This window comes from Bombina bombina, chromosome 4 (genome assembly GCF_027579735.1).
Source record: "Bombina bombina isolate aBomBom1 chromosome 4, aBomBom1.pri, whole genome shotgun sequence".
Taxonomy (NCBI): domain Eukaryota; kingdom Metazoa; phylum Chordata; class Amphibia; order Anura; family Bombinatoridae; genus Bombina; species Bombina bombina.
Genome location: NC_069502.1, coordinates 124403763 through 124420929, shown reverse-complemented (window position 1 = coordinate 124420929; position 17167 = coordinate 124403763). Strand labels below are relative to the sequence as shown.

Here is a 17167-nt window from a genome sequence, read left to right as displayed (position 1 = left end):
AGCCTCTAACGCTGGTTTTGACGGCTAACGCCAAACTCTAAATCTAGCCTGGTGTTTGTTGATTAATCCTTATCCCAGATACAACGTGGGGAGCTCTGTGCTACAAATCATCTGCAGTAGAAGGTATAGATACAGAAAAGAGAGGGGTTAGCGCTATGTACACAAACAGAAAGGAAATCATCCAGCTGTCATCATGAAAGCAATAGAAAGAGGTCGTGTTTAATAAACAAGAGAATTAAAAAATGTATAAGCAAAATCGTTTAATCAATTAACCATAATATACAAAGCACATTTTAAATCATTAACATGGCCAATATACAAGTGCACTGAATAAAAACATAAGGCAAATGGTTTTTCTAAAAATCCATCAACACAAGTGCATTAAACTGTTCTGCTTTAGTGAAGGATATATGCAGGTACAGTGTTTCATTTATCAGTTATTTATATAGACAACAGGTAAAACATGACACTTGAAAGTCTACATTTGTTTTATGTTCTTGGGCCACATTTCATTCATTAAAAAAAAAAAAACATTTTCTTTGTTTTTGGTTCATTTTTAGATTTTAATACATAGCAATTATTTTTCCAGATAATATAGAAGAATAAGTGAAATGATACATCTAATGACACATGATTGTATGCTTCGTTTGTAAGTGGCTGCATACTGAATCAAACGCACCAATGATTGTTACACGGCAGTAGCTCAGTTTCATAACTGTATTTCTTGTCATGTACAACACTGTATAATTCAGTGGTATCAAGCTCAGTGTATCTGGGTGCCACTGGCCAGGTGCCCTTCTCCCATAGGGGTCGCTTGAACAGAATGAGTGCTCAGGAGTGCTCAGGAACTGGAAGAGACATTTACCTAAGTAGTAGTGCATGGTGGGAGTTGTAGCCCACAATAGACATACACAGTTGTCTATAGTTATCTTGTAAATGCCAAGTGAAGTAAAAAATAACATTTATCTAAGCAGTGCATGGTGGGAGTCTACACTGGACAATGCATACTTGTCTTTATATCATCTTGTGAATTCCTGTATAGAACATAAACTAAATACACCTCTTAGAACCATTTAAAAGAAAAAATGACCAGCTCAAATTAATGATTTACCTAATAAACAAGGGAGGGTCAGATTAGACAATCTTGAGGGCCACATATGGCCCCAGGGCCGGTACTTTGAGACCACTGGTATAATTAGTCGAGGACCTGGCATAAATGTTTGTTTGCTTTGCCATAACTGTGGGTTAAAAAGGGGAACAGTTAAAGGGCAGTAAAGCTAATATTACAAGGTATATGTTTTAATGAGCTGCACAGGGTGTGCTACTGCTAATACCACTGTTTAAATTGTTATGCAAATGAACTTTTAGCACCCCCATAAGTGCTTGTTTCTGTCTCCAGAGCTCTCAACCACCCTGTATGGATTGTCACAGGTAAAGAGCTCTGCACTTCTTTCCCTCCTTCTGCTTCCCCTTCAGGGTAAATGTCCTGGTTTCTAGACTGACAACGGCACTGCCCACCCAACTCTGCCTATGACACGCATGGCCTGCTACTGTCGTCTGTTCCTGGTTGTAGCTCCAGTCCCCCTTCAGCCACCCACAGCCCTCTGTATTTTTTTCTCTAACTTGCCACTTCTATACATCAAAGTTCAAGATAGGCACAAAACTCACCAGGCTTTTGAAGCGGTTTGTTAGTACAATTGCAAATCATTAATAAAGTGACAGTTGTAAATGCTTTTTAAACTTTTATCTTGTAAGGAAGTCTTTTGCAATTCAGTACTTAATTACTAATATATAATAAGCATATATAAAAATTGGCTTTAATGTCCCTTTAATGAACCTTTAATTAGGTATAATCATCCTGGTCCAAGCAGGCAGATCCTTAAATGTATGCTAGAATATGGAGTTGTACACCCCTGACTGTCAAATTAGATTCAGATGAGGTTTTAGATACTATGAGCAGAGTTAATATCACCCCTTAACAGAAATACCCTGGAAGTGAAGTACAGTACTTATTTATAAGATCAAATACAGATGTCTAATGGACATTTGAGCAGTATTAGTGTACTTTGTGATACAGGGCAATCTTTTATAAAAACAGGAAATATTGACATAATGGAGGAAGCAAATATTCCTGCTAGCTTATGTCCAACTCTTTTTATAGAAATTAATTTTATTATTGAGGAATTGTAATTAGTTAAAGGGAACATAGGGAAAAACTGTCCCATCTTGAGAAAAATACAAAAAAAATAAAATAAGGTAGAGGTGAGAAAATAAGTACGAATATTAGAAATTTTCTCTACATATAATGAAAGAATCAGATTTTTATTAAAAAATTAAATGTTTCTCTTTGTTTGAAAAACAGTTAGCAATGCCCCTTATAAACCACATTACACCTTCATACCCCAGTGAATGTATATCCATACATCTGTAATCATGTACATATTACTTAAATGTAAGTATTCTGTGTGTGTACAGCAGGTTGTATCTTTTTAATATACTTTTATATTTTTTAATAATCCTGTAAATTATAACTCTTCTTAACGGATTATGATTTCTTTTGTCACCCAGGATCACTGAGGGATTTGTAGAACAATTTTTCCAGTGTTCTTGTTATCTTCCATGCGCTGATGGGCATCTGATATCCTCTCTAGGGGGTAGATGCTGTCCACTATCGGGTGCAGGTGAATGGGCCCACCTGGGGTGAAGTGAGGCAGGGCTTGCTCTGTGAAGGCTTTTACTAATTCTTCCTTGTACTAGGATACAATCAGAAAAGACCAATGTTATATAGTACCTATTAAATGAAGTTTACATCCTATTGTGTACAGTGAGCAAAAATGAAATTTATGCTTACCTCCTAAATGTATTTCTTTCTTGATACGTAGAGTCCACGGATCATCAGTAATTACTATTGGGAATATCATTCCTGGCCAGCAGGAGGAGGCAAAGAGCCCACATCAAAGCTGTTAAGTATCACTTCCCTTCCCACAACCCCCAGTCATTCGACTGAAGGAAAAGGAGAGAAAGGAAGCAACACAAGGTGCAGAGGTGCCTGAGGTTTTTACGTTAAAAAACCTGCCTGAAAAATACAGGGCGGGCTGTGGAATCTCCGTGTCAAGAAAGAAAGAAATTTATCAGGTAAGCATAAATTTAGTTTTCTTTCTAATGACACAGTGAGTCCACGGATCATCAGTAATTACTATTGGGAATCAATACCCAGGATAGAGGACACAGATGATAAGGGAGGGACAAGACAGGGAACTTAAACGAAAGGCACCACTCCTTGAAGAACCTTTCTCTCAAAATAAGCCTCAGCCGAGGCAAAAGTATCAAATTTATAACATTTTGAAAAGTGTGTAGAGAGGACCAAGTTGCAGCCTTGCAAATCTGTTCCAAAGAAGCTTTATTTTTAAAGGCCCAGGAAGAAGAAACAGCCTTCGTTGAATGAGTCGTGATTCTCCCAGGAGGCTGCTGTCCAGCAGTTTCATAGGCCAAACAAATTATACTCCTTAGCCACAAAGAAAGAGAAGTAGCTGTAGCTTTCTAACTCTTGCTTTTCCCAGAGAAAACGACAAACAAAGCAGAAGACTGGCGAAAATCCTGGCCTGTAAATAGTATTTCAATGCAAGCACCACATCTAGGTTGTGCAGTAAACACTTTTTATGAGAAGGGTTAGAGCACAAAGAAGGAACAACGATTTCTTAATTAATGTTCCTATCCGAAACCACTTAAGGAAGGAAACCTAACTTAGTACGCAGAACTACCTTATCCAAATGAAAAATAAGGTAAGGGGATTCACACTGCAACACCGAGATCTCAGAGACTCTACGAGCAGACAACAAGAAACAAAACTTTCATAGATAACATCTTAATATCTAAGGAATGCATAGGCTCAAACGGAGTCTGCTGAAGAACTTTAAGAACAAGGTTAAGACTCCAGGGAGAAGTAACAGGTTTGAACACAAGCCTGATTCTGACCAAGGCCTGACAGAAGGATTGCACATCTGGTACATCTGCCAGACGTTTATGCAACAATATAGATAAGGCAGATATTTTACCCTTCAAAGTACTCACAAACAAACCCTTCTCCAGACCTTCCTGGAGAAAGGATAACATTGTAGGAATCCTGACTCTACTCCACGAGAACCCCTTGGATTCACACCAGAACAGATATCTGTGTCATATCTTATGGTAAATCTTTCTAGTCACAGGCTTACAGGCCTGAATCAAGGTCTCAATGACCAACTCCGAAAACCCATGCTTAGATAGAATCAAGCGTTCAATCTCCAAGCAGTCTGCTTCAGAGAAACGAGATTTGGATGAAGGAAGGGCTCTTAAAGTAGAAGGTCCTTCCTCAGTGGAAGTCTTCAAGGTGGAAGAGATAACATCTCCACTAGGTCTGCATACCAGATCCTGCGAGGCCACGTCGGTGCAATGAGGATCACCGACACCCTCTCCTGTTTGATTCGAGCAATGACCCGTGGAAGGAGAGTGAACAAAAGAAATAGGTAAGCTAGACTGAAATTTCAAGGAACCGCCAGAGCATCTATCAGTACAGCCTGAGAATCCCTTGACCTCGACCCGTACCTCGGGAGCTTGGCATTCTGTCGAGATGCCATGAGATCCAGCTCTGGCTGTCCCCATTTGAGAATCAAGTTGGAAAACACCTCTGGATAGCGTTCCCACTCCCCCGGATGAAAGGTCTGTCTGCTCAGAAAATCTGCTTCCCAATTGTCCACTCATGGAATGTGGATCACAGATAGACAACAGTTGTGGGTCTCCACCCTCTGAATAATTTTGGCTACCTCTGTCATGGCCAAGGAACTCTGAGTTCCTCCCTGATGGTTGATGTAAGCCACAGAAGTTATGTTGTGCGACTGGAACCTGATAAACCGGGCTGAAGCTAACTGAGGCCAGGTCAGAAGAGCATTGAAGATTGCCCTCAGCTCTAGGATGTTTATGGGGAGAACTGACTCCTCCCAAGGCTATATACCCTGAGTCTTTAACGAGCCCCAGACTGCTCCCCATCCCAGCAGGCTGGCATCGTGGTTACAATCACCCAGGTAGGTCTGTGGAAGCAGGTTCCCTGGGAGAGATGTTCCTGAGACAACCACCAAGGAAGAGAATCTTTTGTCGCCTGATCCAGTTCTAATCGCGGAGACAGATCCGCCTAATCCCTGTTCCATTGTTTGAGCATGCATAACTGCAGAGGTCTGAGATGGAACCGGCAAAAGGGATGATATCCATGGCAGCTAACCTCAGGCCACTGACGGCCGAGGAGAGGACTGAAGAGCAAGACAAGACTTGAAGATCTTTGTTTTTCTCACCTCTGTCAGAAATATTTTCATTGATAAGGAATCTGTTCCCAAGAACACTACCCTTGTAGCTGGAATCAAGGAACTCTTACTCAAATTCACCTTTCATCCGTGAGAGCGCAGAAAAGATAACAACATCTCTGTGTGGGAGTTTGCTTGTTGAAAAGATGGCGCCTGAATGAGAATGTCAACAAGATAAGAGCCACTGCAATGCACTGCAACTAGAGCACTGCCAACCGTGCTCCCAGGACCTTTAAGAAAATTCTGGGAGCTGTGGCAAGGCCGAATGGAAGAGCCACAAACTGAAAGTGCTTGTCTAGAAACGCGAACCTCAGCTTGTGATGGTCCTTGTGGATGGGAACATGCAGGTATGCATCCTTTAAATCTACTGTTGTCATGAATTGACCCTCCTGAACCAAGGGAAGAATGGAACAAATAGTTTCCATCTTGAAGGATGGTACTCTGAGGAACTTGTTTAAACTCTTGAGGTCTAAAATCGGTCTGAAAGTTCCCTCTTTTTTGGGAACCACAAACAGATTGGAGTAGAATCCCAGACCCTGTTCCTGTATTGGGACAGGAGCTATCACTCCCATGTCGGAAAGGTCTCGGACACAGTGTAATATTGCCTCTCTTTTTATCTGGTCTACAGATAATCTTGAGAGCAGAAACCTGCCCCTGGGAGGAAATGTCTTGAACTCTAGTTTGTATCCCTGGGACATGATGTCCACCGCTCAGGGATCCATAACATCCTGAACCCAGACCTTAGCGAAGAAAGAAAGCCTGCCCTCCACAAGATCCGCTCCCGGGTCGGGGGCAGACCCTTCATGCTGACTTTGAGCCATTAACGGGCTTCTTATATTGCTTCCCCTTGTTCCAAGACTGATTGGATTTCCAGGAAGGCTTGGACTGTTCCTGCTTGGAAGAGGGAGAGAAAGGCTTACCTTTAAAGTTTCGAAAGGAACAAAAATTACTCTGACTTCCTTTCTGCTTATTCCTCTTATCCTGAGGGAGGAAATGTCCCTTTCCTCCCGTAATATCTGAGATAATTTCAGCCAAGCCCAGCACAAACAAGGTCTTACCCTTGTAGGGAATCGCCAAAAGCTTAGACTTAGATGACACATCCGCAGACCAGGACTTCAACCATAAAGCTCTGCAGGTCAGTATGGCAAAGCCAGATATCTTTGCTCCCAACTTAATGACTTGTAGGGAAGCATCCGTAATAAAGGAACTGGCCATCTTAAGAGCCTTGATCCTATCCTGGATCTCTTCAAGGGGAGTATCTGTCTGAAAAGAATAAGACATGTATGCTGCCACGCTGGTGACGGTAGCAATACACACCGCAGGTTGCCATTGTAAACCCTGGTGTACATACATCTTTTTAAGTAACCCTTCCAACTTCTTATCCATAGGATCCTTAAAAGAACAGCTATCTTTTATGGGAATAGTGGTTCTCTTAGCCAAAGTGGAAATTGCCCCTTCCACCTTGGGGACCGTCTGCCAAGACTCCTTGATAGAGTAAGCTATTGGAAACATCTTTTAAAAATTGGGGATGGAGAAAAAGGGACACCAGGTCTCTCCCATTCCCATATCTCTGTAGCCCCGTCTGGTACAGGAAAAACCTCCACCATGGAAGGTACATCAAAGTATTTGTTTAGCTTACTAGACTTCTTAGGATTGACTACAACAGTCGTGTCGGAGTCGTCCAAGGTGGCCAAAACCTCCTTAAGTAACAAACGGAGGTGTTCTAGCTTAAACCTGAAGGATACAACTTGAGCATCAGAGGAAGGAATTACACTGTCAGAGTCTGAGATTTCACCCTCAGACTTCTGGGAGGGAACATTCGGAATAGCCAGAAACCTTACTCACTGATTCTTTAAATTTCCTTGCGCTTTCCCTGCAGCATGGGAAAAGCAGACAACGCATCAGTTATGCCAGAGGATATGTGGGTAGCACTGCATGTGTGGACGATAAGGTTTGGGACACTTGAGGAGAAAGCTGCGGCATATCTTGAACAGGAGACCCCTGAACAGCATCCGCCTTAGCTAATGGTGGCTCAGAATCAAAAAGTCTATCCCTGTAATGCAATGTTCTTTCAATACATGAGGAACAAAAAGGGATCGGTGGCTCCACATTGGAATCAAAACACAAGCTACATATAACGTCTTGCAGGGCCTCTTGATCCATCTTTACCCAATAACCCAAAAAATAAAGAAAACTGCTTTATTGAACTTAGAAATTTATGTGCAAAAAAAACGTTACTGTCACTTTAAATTTTAAACAAAATCTTTTTTTAACTGCAGAGCAGCGGAACACTAGAAAACCTCAGACAGCCTCTTCACCTCAGCACTCTTTGCTGAGGTGCCTACCTGTCCTGCTGGTACCGGATTAAAGTCTTTATCAATGATCCGGACTTCCCAGAGCTGCTCAAACAGGCAATCAGACGATCGCAAGCAGAGCCGCAATGATTACATCCGATCCGGAACTCAGAGAAGTGAAACCGGAAAAGCGTGCAACTATCTTGCTGCCTCAGAAAAAGCCTGCATTTCTAATCGTGGGCGTACCCAAACTGTAACCTCCCGCCCGCCATTAATTTCTAAGTAGAGCAGCCGACAGACTTCTCACACTGGAGTGCTACTTAACACTCATGTAAAAGCACTACTGATTCCATCACCAAGTCCGGAACAACCCAGAGTAAAAACTGAGCCTCAATAAAAATCTTTAGTCCCCAGTGCCTGCATACGCTGCCCACCTCAATCCTATTAACCCTAAATAGGATTACTAGTATTCCATGTTAACTGTTGAAGTGCCATATTTTCCTGAGCCCAGAAAATAAAATTAGGCACTTACCTGAATTTAAATCTGTCCGGCAGCAGGACAGCTAACCTGGTTTGAGAGGGCCTCCGCCTCATCCCTCACATAGACCTGTGGAAAAAAAAGGAAGACTGAATAATCCTACTCAGGCTTTCAAGATAGGGCAGCAATAACACCCCACAAGTTCCCAAATGCTTAAAAGCCACCACTGCTCTACTGAAGAGACTGACGTGGGCTATGGCTAAACCCCAGGAAGAATAGAGCAAACCTGCTCTGCTTTAAAATAATAAAATCTTGATTGAAGAAACTTCTTTCAGACACCTAAACTTTACCACCTCCATGCAACGCAGGCAAAGAGAATGACTGGGGGTTGTGGGAAGGGAAGTGATACTTAACCTTAACAGCTTTGCTGTGGTGCTCTTTGCCTCCTCCTGCTGGCCAGGAGTGATATTCCCAATAGTAATTACTGATGATCCGTGGACTCACCGTGTCATTAGAAAGAAATAATTGTTTTTGAAAAATACAGCACATATAAACAAATAAGATAGCCTGGCACTTCCAATAGTTCTAGTATGTACTAAATTGCATCCCAACATTATCAATCAGTGGTGGAACATTTGAAGGGATCACTTGCAGGGGTAGCGTCATGGTAGATGAGAATGGTTAAGTGAGCCTCGACATGTTAGTGGGGGCTGTGGAGAGTCAAGGGTTATTTTAGAGATATTTTGTGGTGGGCAAATACTGGTAGATTATTTAGATGTGAATGTTGGTGATCTATTCCAGAGCCTAGGTAGTGAAGTAGTTAGAAGGAACTTGTGAGTTATTTTAACACATGTTGGTATGTTATTTTATAGAATAGGGGTGTTAATTAGATTCAGAATTGTAGTGAGGTATGTTGGTATATAAGGGGTTAATTAGTAAGATGGAGTATTGTGTCAGAAGGTGGTTAAATGCCTGTATGAGTATAACACCACCATGAGGGGCTGTAAGGTCCTCATCTTTGTTAAATCTTTATAAGCTAACATGTGACCTAATCAAATTCCGTGACCACCCTTTTTACACAACATGTGACCTAATCCAAAGCCAAGTGACTCCCTTTCCACACAACATCTAAGATTCTGTGTAGGTTTAACAAGAAGTGTGGTCCAAATCATTAATAGGAAGTCAAAGTCTTGTCTTTATTGCATCAAAAAGATGCTAATTTAATGTGTTATATTTTTTTTTAATAAACAACAGTTCTCATTATTTGTAACTATCAGGCATCTGCCTTCATATGGAATTGGAGCACAGATTGTGCTCCGGTTCCATATGCAGACAGATGGCTGCAGCACAGGGAAAGCAGCTCTCGGCTGTAATTTTACAGCCGAGGCTGCTGTAGTATTCTGAAGCTTAGACGTATATCAATGTCATGCCGTATGATGGGAAAAGTACCGCTATATACTTTCTATATACTTTCATTATCAAATATAGTTCTAGAAAAATAATAATTATTTTTTTTCCCAGTGGCATAAGCACATGTGCTGTGAGGGACTGTGCACCAGTATTCATATACCAGAGAGCTGGTGATGATGTATATTCCGTCTGTGTGTTAATTTGTGTCATATATGCTTCTTGCTGACTCTCTGAGAACATGTGACGTTTGAATACTAGTGCATGGACCTTGCAGCATATGTGCTTATGCCAAAAATAGCGGAAAAGATCAGAGCTAATTCCGATTTGTAAAATAAATAATAATGGTATATAGAGAAGATAATAATATTATCAGTATGTCTCCCTAAAGACAGTAGGAAGTATCAGATAAAATAATAAAATGTACAAAACATTAATGCTTCTTGGAAAAAAAACAATACTGTTCGCTTCTTGAATGGTATCTCAATAGTTACCAAACTTTAGGAGTTGTTAAATCAAGTAATAATATTATCTTGTTCAGGTGTTGTTGGTTAAAGAGTATCAACACTTCTTATTTGTGCAAAAAAACAAGAAGTCAGGTTCAGCTCTTATATGGGTGGTGTCAAGTGAATTACCAAGACAGAAGTTTTTATATAGACAAAACAGACGAGACAGAGCGCAGCCTAGACTCAAGGTAGCAATTTATTTGTCACAATAATAATTCACTTAAAATCTATCTTCGTACCAAATATAGATAGAAAAAACAGCACATCACCGCATTGGGTAACCATAGACGGATCCTCTCCTTGGATCTCACCAACTCAACTTCACTTCTGGAAAGGTGTCTGTGTCACTCCGTTGTCTCCCTGTTCAGTGTGGGGACCGGTGTCTCCAATCTATTGAGATCAGTTGTGGAGCTGCATCACGTGGAGCCGGCGTTTCAGTCCCAGAGTTCAGCTACTGTGCCTGGCTTCTTCTTGCTAAATGCGTTTCTTTCCCTCACGGTGGAACTTTGTCAAGGCAACAGTTCTATGTGGATATCCCACCTAATTTATATGCCTCTCCTTGAGATTAATTGTTTTTAGTTGTGGAAACTAATACATTTGAACTTTAGAGTCTCTGTACACATAAAAAATGCTTTATACACTTAAAAAAGGCTTATAAAAGCTTCTTTAACATATGTAATAAAAGCACTCTAAATATGTAATCTGTAAAATGGAAATCCAAGATGTTAAAACACTGTAAAAATAAATATGAAAATAGTATACTATTATATTCACACATTGCATCTATTACCATTTTCTCATAAATGTACTGTATTTTGTAACAATGTTAATTCTTATTGGTTAGTATAAGAACATTTTTAGGAAATAATTGGAGCAATATTATTGCTTGTACCTAGTAGAAAAAAGATAATACAAATGTTTTATTGTAAAAATGCTTGTACATTCAGATCTATATTTATACCATTAGTTTGTGAACTTTCTAGAGTATATATCCAGTATGTTTCTTTCTGTCTTTATCTCTTCTGTTGTGATGTAATTTATTAGGTTTAATCCATTCTATAACTTCTAAATGATTGTGAATAACTCTGAAATGTTCAGAAACACTGTGTTTTTCAAAGGAATATTTTATATTTCTCAGATGCTCATATATTCTATATTTAAATTTTGTTTTTGTCCTTCCTATATAAATTCTCCCACATTTACATTGTTAGTTGATACATTACATACATACTATTACAAGTGCAAAAGTGCACATACAAGTCTTCTGTTATATGTGCTTATGTAGACTTTTTTTTCTATATTAAGCATATTTTATTTTCTTCTTTCTTTAGAGGTCTTAATTAAGATTGAAAATTTGAATAGGAAAATTAAAACTTTTGAATTGATTATTTTTAAAAATAAAATGGATCAAAAATAACTATTTTTAACCCTCCTGTAAGTCACAATCTTCTCTGCTTGTGTCTTTTTTTTGTTGTTGTTGGTGCTCTAAAATGTAAATTATAGTCTATATTTATATAAAAACAACAAATATGTTTTTATTACAGTTCTGTACAATCTTTCTGATGGTACTAGGTATACAAAATTATTAAATTATGTAAGACTACATTTAGGTAGGTAAATATTGCCTAAATGACATAGATTATTGTTGTTTACACTTGGTTCCATCACCTCTCCAATCTGATCCATTTTATGGATGCAAATATTGCAAAATCCAAACTATTTTCCAGTCCCAAGCAGTTTCGATAAAGGGTTTTCTACCTATATTTTCATATTTATTTTTGAAGGTTTTTTTAACATCTTATGTAGTTTTCCATTTTACAAATAAAGTTTTTAGATTGCTTTTATTACATATGTTGAAGACGCTTTTAGAGTACGTTATAAGCCTTTTTTTTTGTATGTATAAAGCCTTTTTTATGTGTACAGAGACTCTAAACAAACTTATTAGTTTCCACCAATTAAAAATAAATTAGAGGTATATAAATTAAAGGGACATTCACAAAGAACTATTCTCTTGACAAAGTTCCACCATGAGTGAATGAAAAGTGCACATAGACTCTGAAACCCGACCACTAGCGTGAACAAGCCGGCACCATAGCTGAACTTTCAGACAGAAATGCCAGCTCCACAACTGATCAGAATAGATTGAAGACTCCGACGCCCATACTGCACAGGGAGACAACGGAGTGACACAGACACCTTTCAGAAAGTGAAGCTGAGCGCCTGAAATCCTAGGTGAGGATCCGTCTATGGAGATTACCCATTGTGGTAATGTGCGATTTTTATATTTTGTACGCAGATAGATTTGAAGTGAATTTTATTGTAATGAATAAATTACTACCTTGAATTTAGGCTCTTTCTCTTTGGTTATATGTGCTTATGCTGCTAAAAAAACAGAAATAACATTTACTAGACAAAATTATGCTAATGGAAGTATAATGCAAAAATTCTTCCATTTAAAATAGAAATGCACCCATGCACATTTCAATGTTGACCTTTCTATCCCTTTAAGAAAATTTTAAGAAAATCAAACGTTATCCCAAGAGTCAAATGACCCCTCATTAGAAATAGGAGATTATACTATTTAATCAAGAGATATGGAGCCCCATCCTCTGCATTTATTACTCTAAACATGGTGTGTAACCTTTAGAAAGTGAAGTGAAAAATCAGAGTCTCTTCCTTACAATGAAGGGTCTCATGCCCCTCTAAACATAATATAATGACAGAGATAAGGGCACTTTTACTGCCTACTTTGTGCTCAATTTATCAGTCATTTGGGGAATTCTTCTTCATGTTTTCCTATCAGTTCTCCGCAGCTCTCCTTTGGAAAGGCGCACCTGTGCACCCATATTTATCATAAAAAAGTTGTTTTTTCTTTACGCTAAGGAGAACTAAAGATACATTTCACTGGTCAGATTAGTATCTGCGCCTTATTTATCACTGAAAATAAGCAACTATTGTCCATGTAAGTCATATATAAACCAATAGAAATATTTATACAGCCTTCCTAGTAGCTTTCTTAACGCCCCTCTTCAACAAACTGTCATGTAAGAAAATAGATCTATATTTTCATTGTTTTTGTGCTTAAATTTTAGCGCTTCTTTTATATCTTATTTTTATACCCCAATTTTTGTGCTCTGTTTTATATTATTTTGGCGCTCCATTATATATTTTTTATCACCCCAATATAAAATATTATTGCGCTACAATAAACATTATTATTGTACTTTGTTATATAAGTTTTGCACCTTGTAGAGACCTTTTGTTTTGTAACATTGCTTCTACAACTGGTAGAGAATAGATTTCTAATGCTGTTCTCCACTGTAGCTATGGAGAACTTTAATGCAGGAACTTGCAGGAGAACTTTCAGTCCTCTATAGGAGAATATCAATGATAAATTTGTAACGGCTAGATTTAGAGTTTTGTCGGTAAAGACCCGCGTAGCTAACGCCGGCTTTTTTCTGGCCGCACCATAAAAATAACTCTGGTATTGAGAGTCCACATAAAGGCTGCGTTAGGCTCCAAAAAAGGAGCGTAGAGCATTTTTAACGCAGTTTCAACTCTCGATACCAGAGTTGCTTACGCAAGCGGCCAGCCTCAAAAACGTGCTCGTGCACGATTCCCCCATAGGAAACAATGGGGCTGTTTGAGCTGAAAAAAAACCTAACACCTGCAAAAAAGCCGCGTTCAGCTCCTAACGCAGCCCCATTGTTTGCTATGCGTAAACACTTCCTACGTCTGCACCTAACACCCTAACATGTACCCCGAGTCTAAACACCCCTAACCTTACACTTATTAACCCCTATTCTGCCGCCCCCGCTATCGCTGACCCCTGCATATTATTATTAACCCCTAATCTACCGCTCCGGACACCGTTGCTACTTACATTATCCCTATGTACCCCTAATCTGCTGCCCTAACATCGCCGACCCCTATATTATATTTATTAACCCTTAATCTGCCCCCCACAACGTCGCCTCCACCTGCCTACACTTATTAACCCCTAATCTGCCGAGCGGACCTGAACGCTACTATAATAAAGTTATTAACCCCTAATCCGCCTCACTAACCCTATAATAAATAGTATTAACCCCTAATCTGCCCTCCCTAACATCGCCGACACCTAACTTCAATTATTAACCCCTAATCTGCCGACCGGAGCTCACCGCTATTCTAATAAATGTATTAACCCCTAAAGCTAAGTCTAACACTAACACCCCCCTAACTTAAATATAATTTACATCTAACGAAATTAATTAACTCTTATTAAATAAATTATTCCTATTTAAAGCTAAATACTTACCTGTAAAATAAATCCTAATATAGCTACAATATAAATTATAATTACATTGTAGCTATTTTAGGATTAATATTTATTTTACAGGCAACTTTGTAATTATTTTAACCAGGTACAATAGCTATTAAATAGTTAAGAACTATTTAATAGTTACCTAGTTAAAATAATTACAAAATTACCTGTCAAATAAATCCTAACCTAAGTTACAATTAAACCTAACACTATACTATCATTAAATTAATTAAATAAAATACCTACAATTACCTACAATTAAACCTAACACTACACTATCAATACATTAATTAAATACAATATCTACAAATAACTACAATGAAATAAACTAACTAAAGTACAAAAAATAAAAAAGAACTAAGTTACAAAAAATAAAAAAATATCTACAAACATAAGAAAAATATTACAACAATTTTAAACTAATTACACCTACTCTAAGCCCCCTAATAAAACAACAAAGCCCCCCAAAATAAAAAATGCCCTACCCTATTCTAAATTACTAAAGTTAAAAGCTCTTTTACCTTACCAGCCCTGAACAGGGCCCTTTGCGGGGCATGCCCCAAGAAGTTCAGCTCTTTTGCCTGTAAAAAAAACATACAATACCCCCCCCCAACATTACAACCCACCACCCACATACCCCTAATCTAACCCAAACCCCCCTTAAATAAACCTAACACTAAGCCCCTGAAGATCTTCCTACCTTATCTTCACCATACCAGGTTCACCGATCGGTCCTGAAGAGCTCCTCCGATGTCCTGATCCAAGCCCAAGCGGGGGGCTGAAGATGTCCATGATCCGGTAGAAGTCTTCATCCAAGCGGGGCAGAAGAGGTCTTCCATCCGATTGAAGTCTTCATCCAGGCGGCATCTTCTATCGACATCCATCTGGAACGGAGCGGCAGCATCCTGAAGACCTCCGACGCGGAACATCCATCCTGGCCGACGACTGAACGACGAATGACGGTTCCTTTAAATGACGTCATCCAAGATGGCGTCCCTCGAATTCCGATTGGCTGATAGGATTCTATCAGCCAATCGGAATTAAGGTAGGAATATTCTGATTGGCTGATGGAATTAGCCAATCAGATTTAGCTCGCATTCTATTGGCTGATCGGAACAGCCAATAGAATGCGAGCTCAATCCGATTGGCTGATTGGATCAGCCAATCGGATTGAACTTGATTCTGATTGGCTGATTCCATCAGCCAATCAGAATATTCCTACCTTAATTCCGATTGGCTGATAGAATCCTATCAGCCAATCGGAATTCGAGGGACGCCATCTTGGATGACGTCATTTAAAGGAACCGTCATTCGTCGTTCAGTCGTCGGCCAGGATGGATGTTCCGCGTCGGAGGTCTTCAGGATGCTGCCGCTCCGTTCCAGATGGATGTCGATAGAAGATGCCACCTGGATGAAGACTTCAATCGGATGGAAGACCTCTTCTGCCCCGCTTGGATGAAGACTTCTACCGGATCATGGACATCTTCAGCCCCCCGCTTGGGCTTGGATCAGGACATCGGAGGAGCTCTTCAGGACCGATCGGTGAACCTGGTATGGTGAAGATAAGGTAGGAAGATCTTCAGGGGCTTAGTGTTAGGTTTATTTAAGGGGGGTTTGGGTTAGATTAGGGGTATGTGGGTGGTGGGTTGTAATGTTGGGGGGGGGTATTGTATGTTTTTTTTACAGGCAAAAGAGCTGAACTTCTTGGGGCATGCCCCGCAAAGGGCCCTGTTCAGGGCTGGTAAGGTAAAAGAGCTTTTAACTTTAGTAATTTAGAATAGGGTAGGGCATTTTTTATTTTGGGGGGCTTTGTTGTTTTATTAGGGGGCTTAGAGTAGGTGTAATTAGTTTAAAATTGTTGTAATATTTTTCTTATGTTTGTAGATATTTTTTTATTTTTTGTACTTTAGTTAGTTTATTTCATTGTAGTTATTTGTAGATATTGTATTTAATTAATGTATTGATAGTGTAGTGTTAGGTTTAATTGTAGGTAATTGTAGGTATTTTATTTAATTAATTTAATGATAGTATAGTGTTAGGTTTAATTGTAACTTAGGTTAGGATTTATTTGACAGGTAATTTTGTAATTATTTTAACTAGGTAACTATTAAATAGTTCTTAACTATTTAATAGCTATTGTACCTGGTTAAAATAATTACAAAGTTGCCTGTAAAATAAATATTAATCCTAAAATAGCTACAATGTAATTATAATTTATATTGTAGCTATATTAGGATTTATTTTACAGGTAAGTATTTAGCTTTAAATAGGAATAATTTGTTTAATAAGAGTTAATTAATTTCGTTAGATGTAAATTATATTTAACTTAGGGGGGTGTTAGTGTTAGGGTTAGACTTAGCTTTAGGGGTTAATACATTTATTAGAATAGCGGTGAGCTCCGGTCGGCAGATTAGGGGTTAATAATTGAAGTTAGGTGTCGGCGATGTTAGGGAGGGCAGATTAGGGGTTAATACTATTTATTATAGGGTTAGTGAGGCGGATTAGGGGTTAATAACTTTATTATAATAGCGGTGCGGTCCGGTCGGCAGATTAGGGGTTAATAAGTGTAGGCAGGTGGAGGCGACGTTGTGGGGGGCAGATTAGGGGTTAATAAATATAATATAGGGGTCGGCGGTGTTAGGGGCAGCAGATTAGGGGTACATAAGGATAACGTAGGTGGCGGCGCTTTGCGGTCGGCAGATTTGGGGTTAATAAGTGTAGGTAGCTGGCGGCGACGTTGTGGGGGGCAGGTTAGGGGTTACTAAATATAATATAGGGGTCGGCGGTGTTAGGGGCAGCAGATTAGGGGTACATAAGGATAACGTAGTTGGCGGTCGGCAGAT

General features: G+C 39.3%; 1 protein-coding gene across 5 annotated transcripts in view; it reads right to left on the bottom strand.

Annotated features, from left to right (window-relative positions):
* Positions 1–245: 245 nt before the first annotated feature.
* The window catches only part of TP53I3 (tumor protein p53 inducible protein 3), a 151819-nt gene continuing 134897 nt past the window's right edge, over positions 246–17167 (bottom strand). For all 5 annotated transcript variants that reach the window (XM_053709627.1, XM_053709628.1, XM_053709630.1 and 2 more), the window contains exon 6: positions 246–2753. In XM_053709627.1, coding sequence (XP_053565602.1) covers positions 2571–2753 — 183 coding nt within the window. In that variant the 3' untranslated portion in view covers positions 246–2570. The remainder of the gene's footprint in view (positions 2754–17167) is intronic.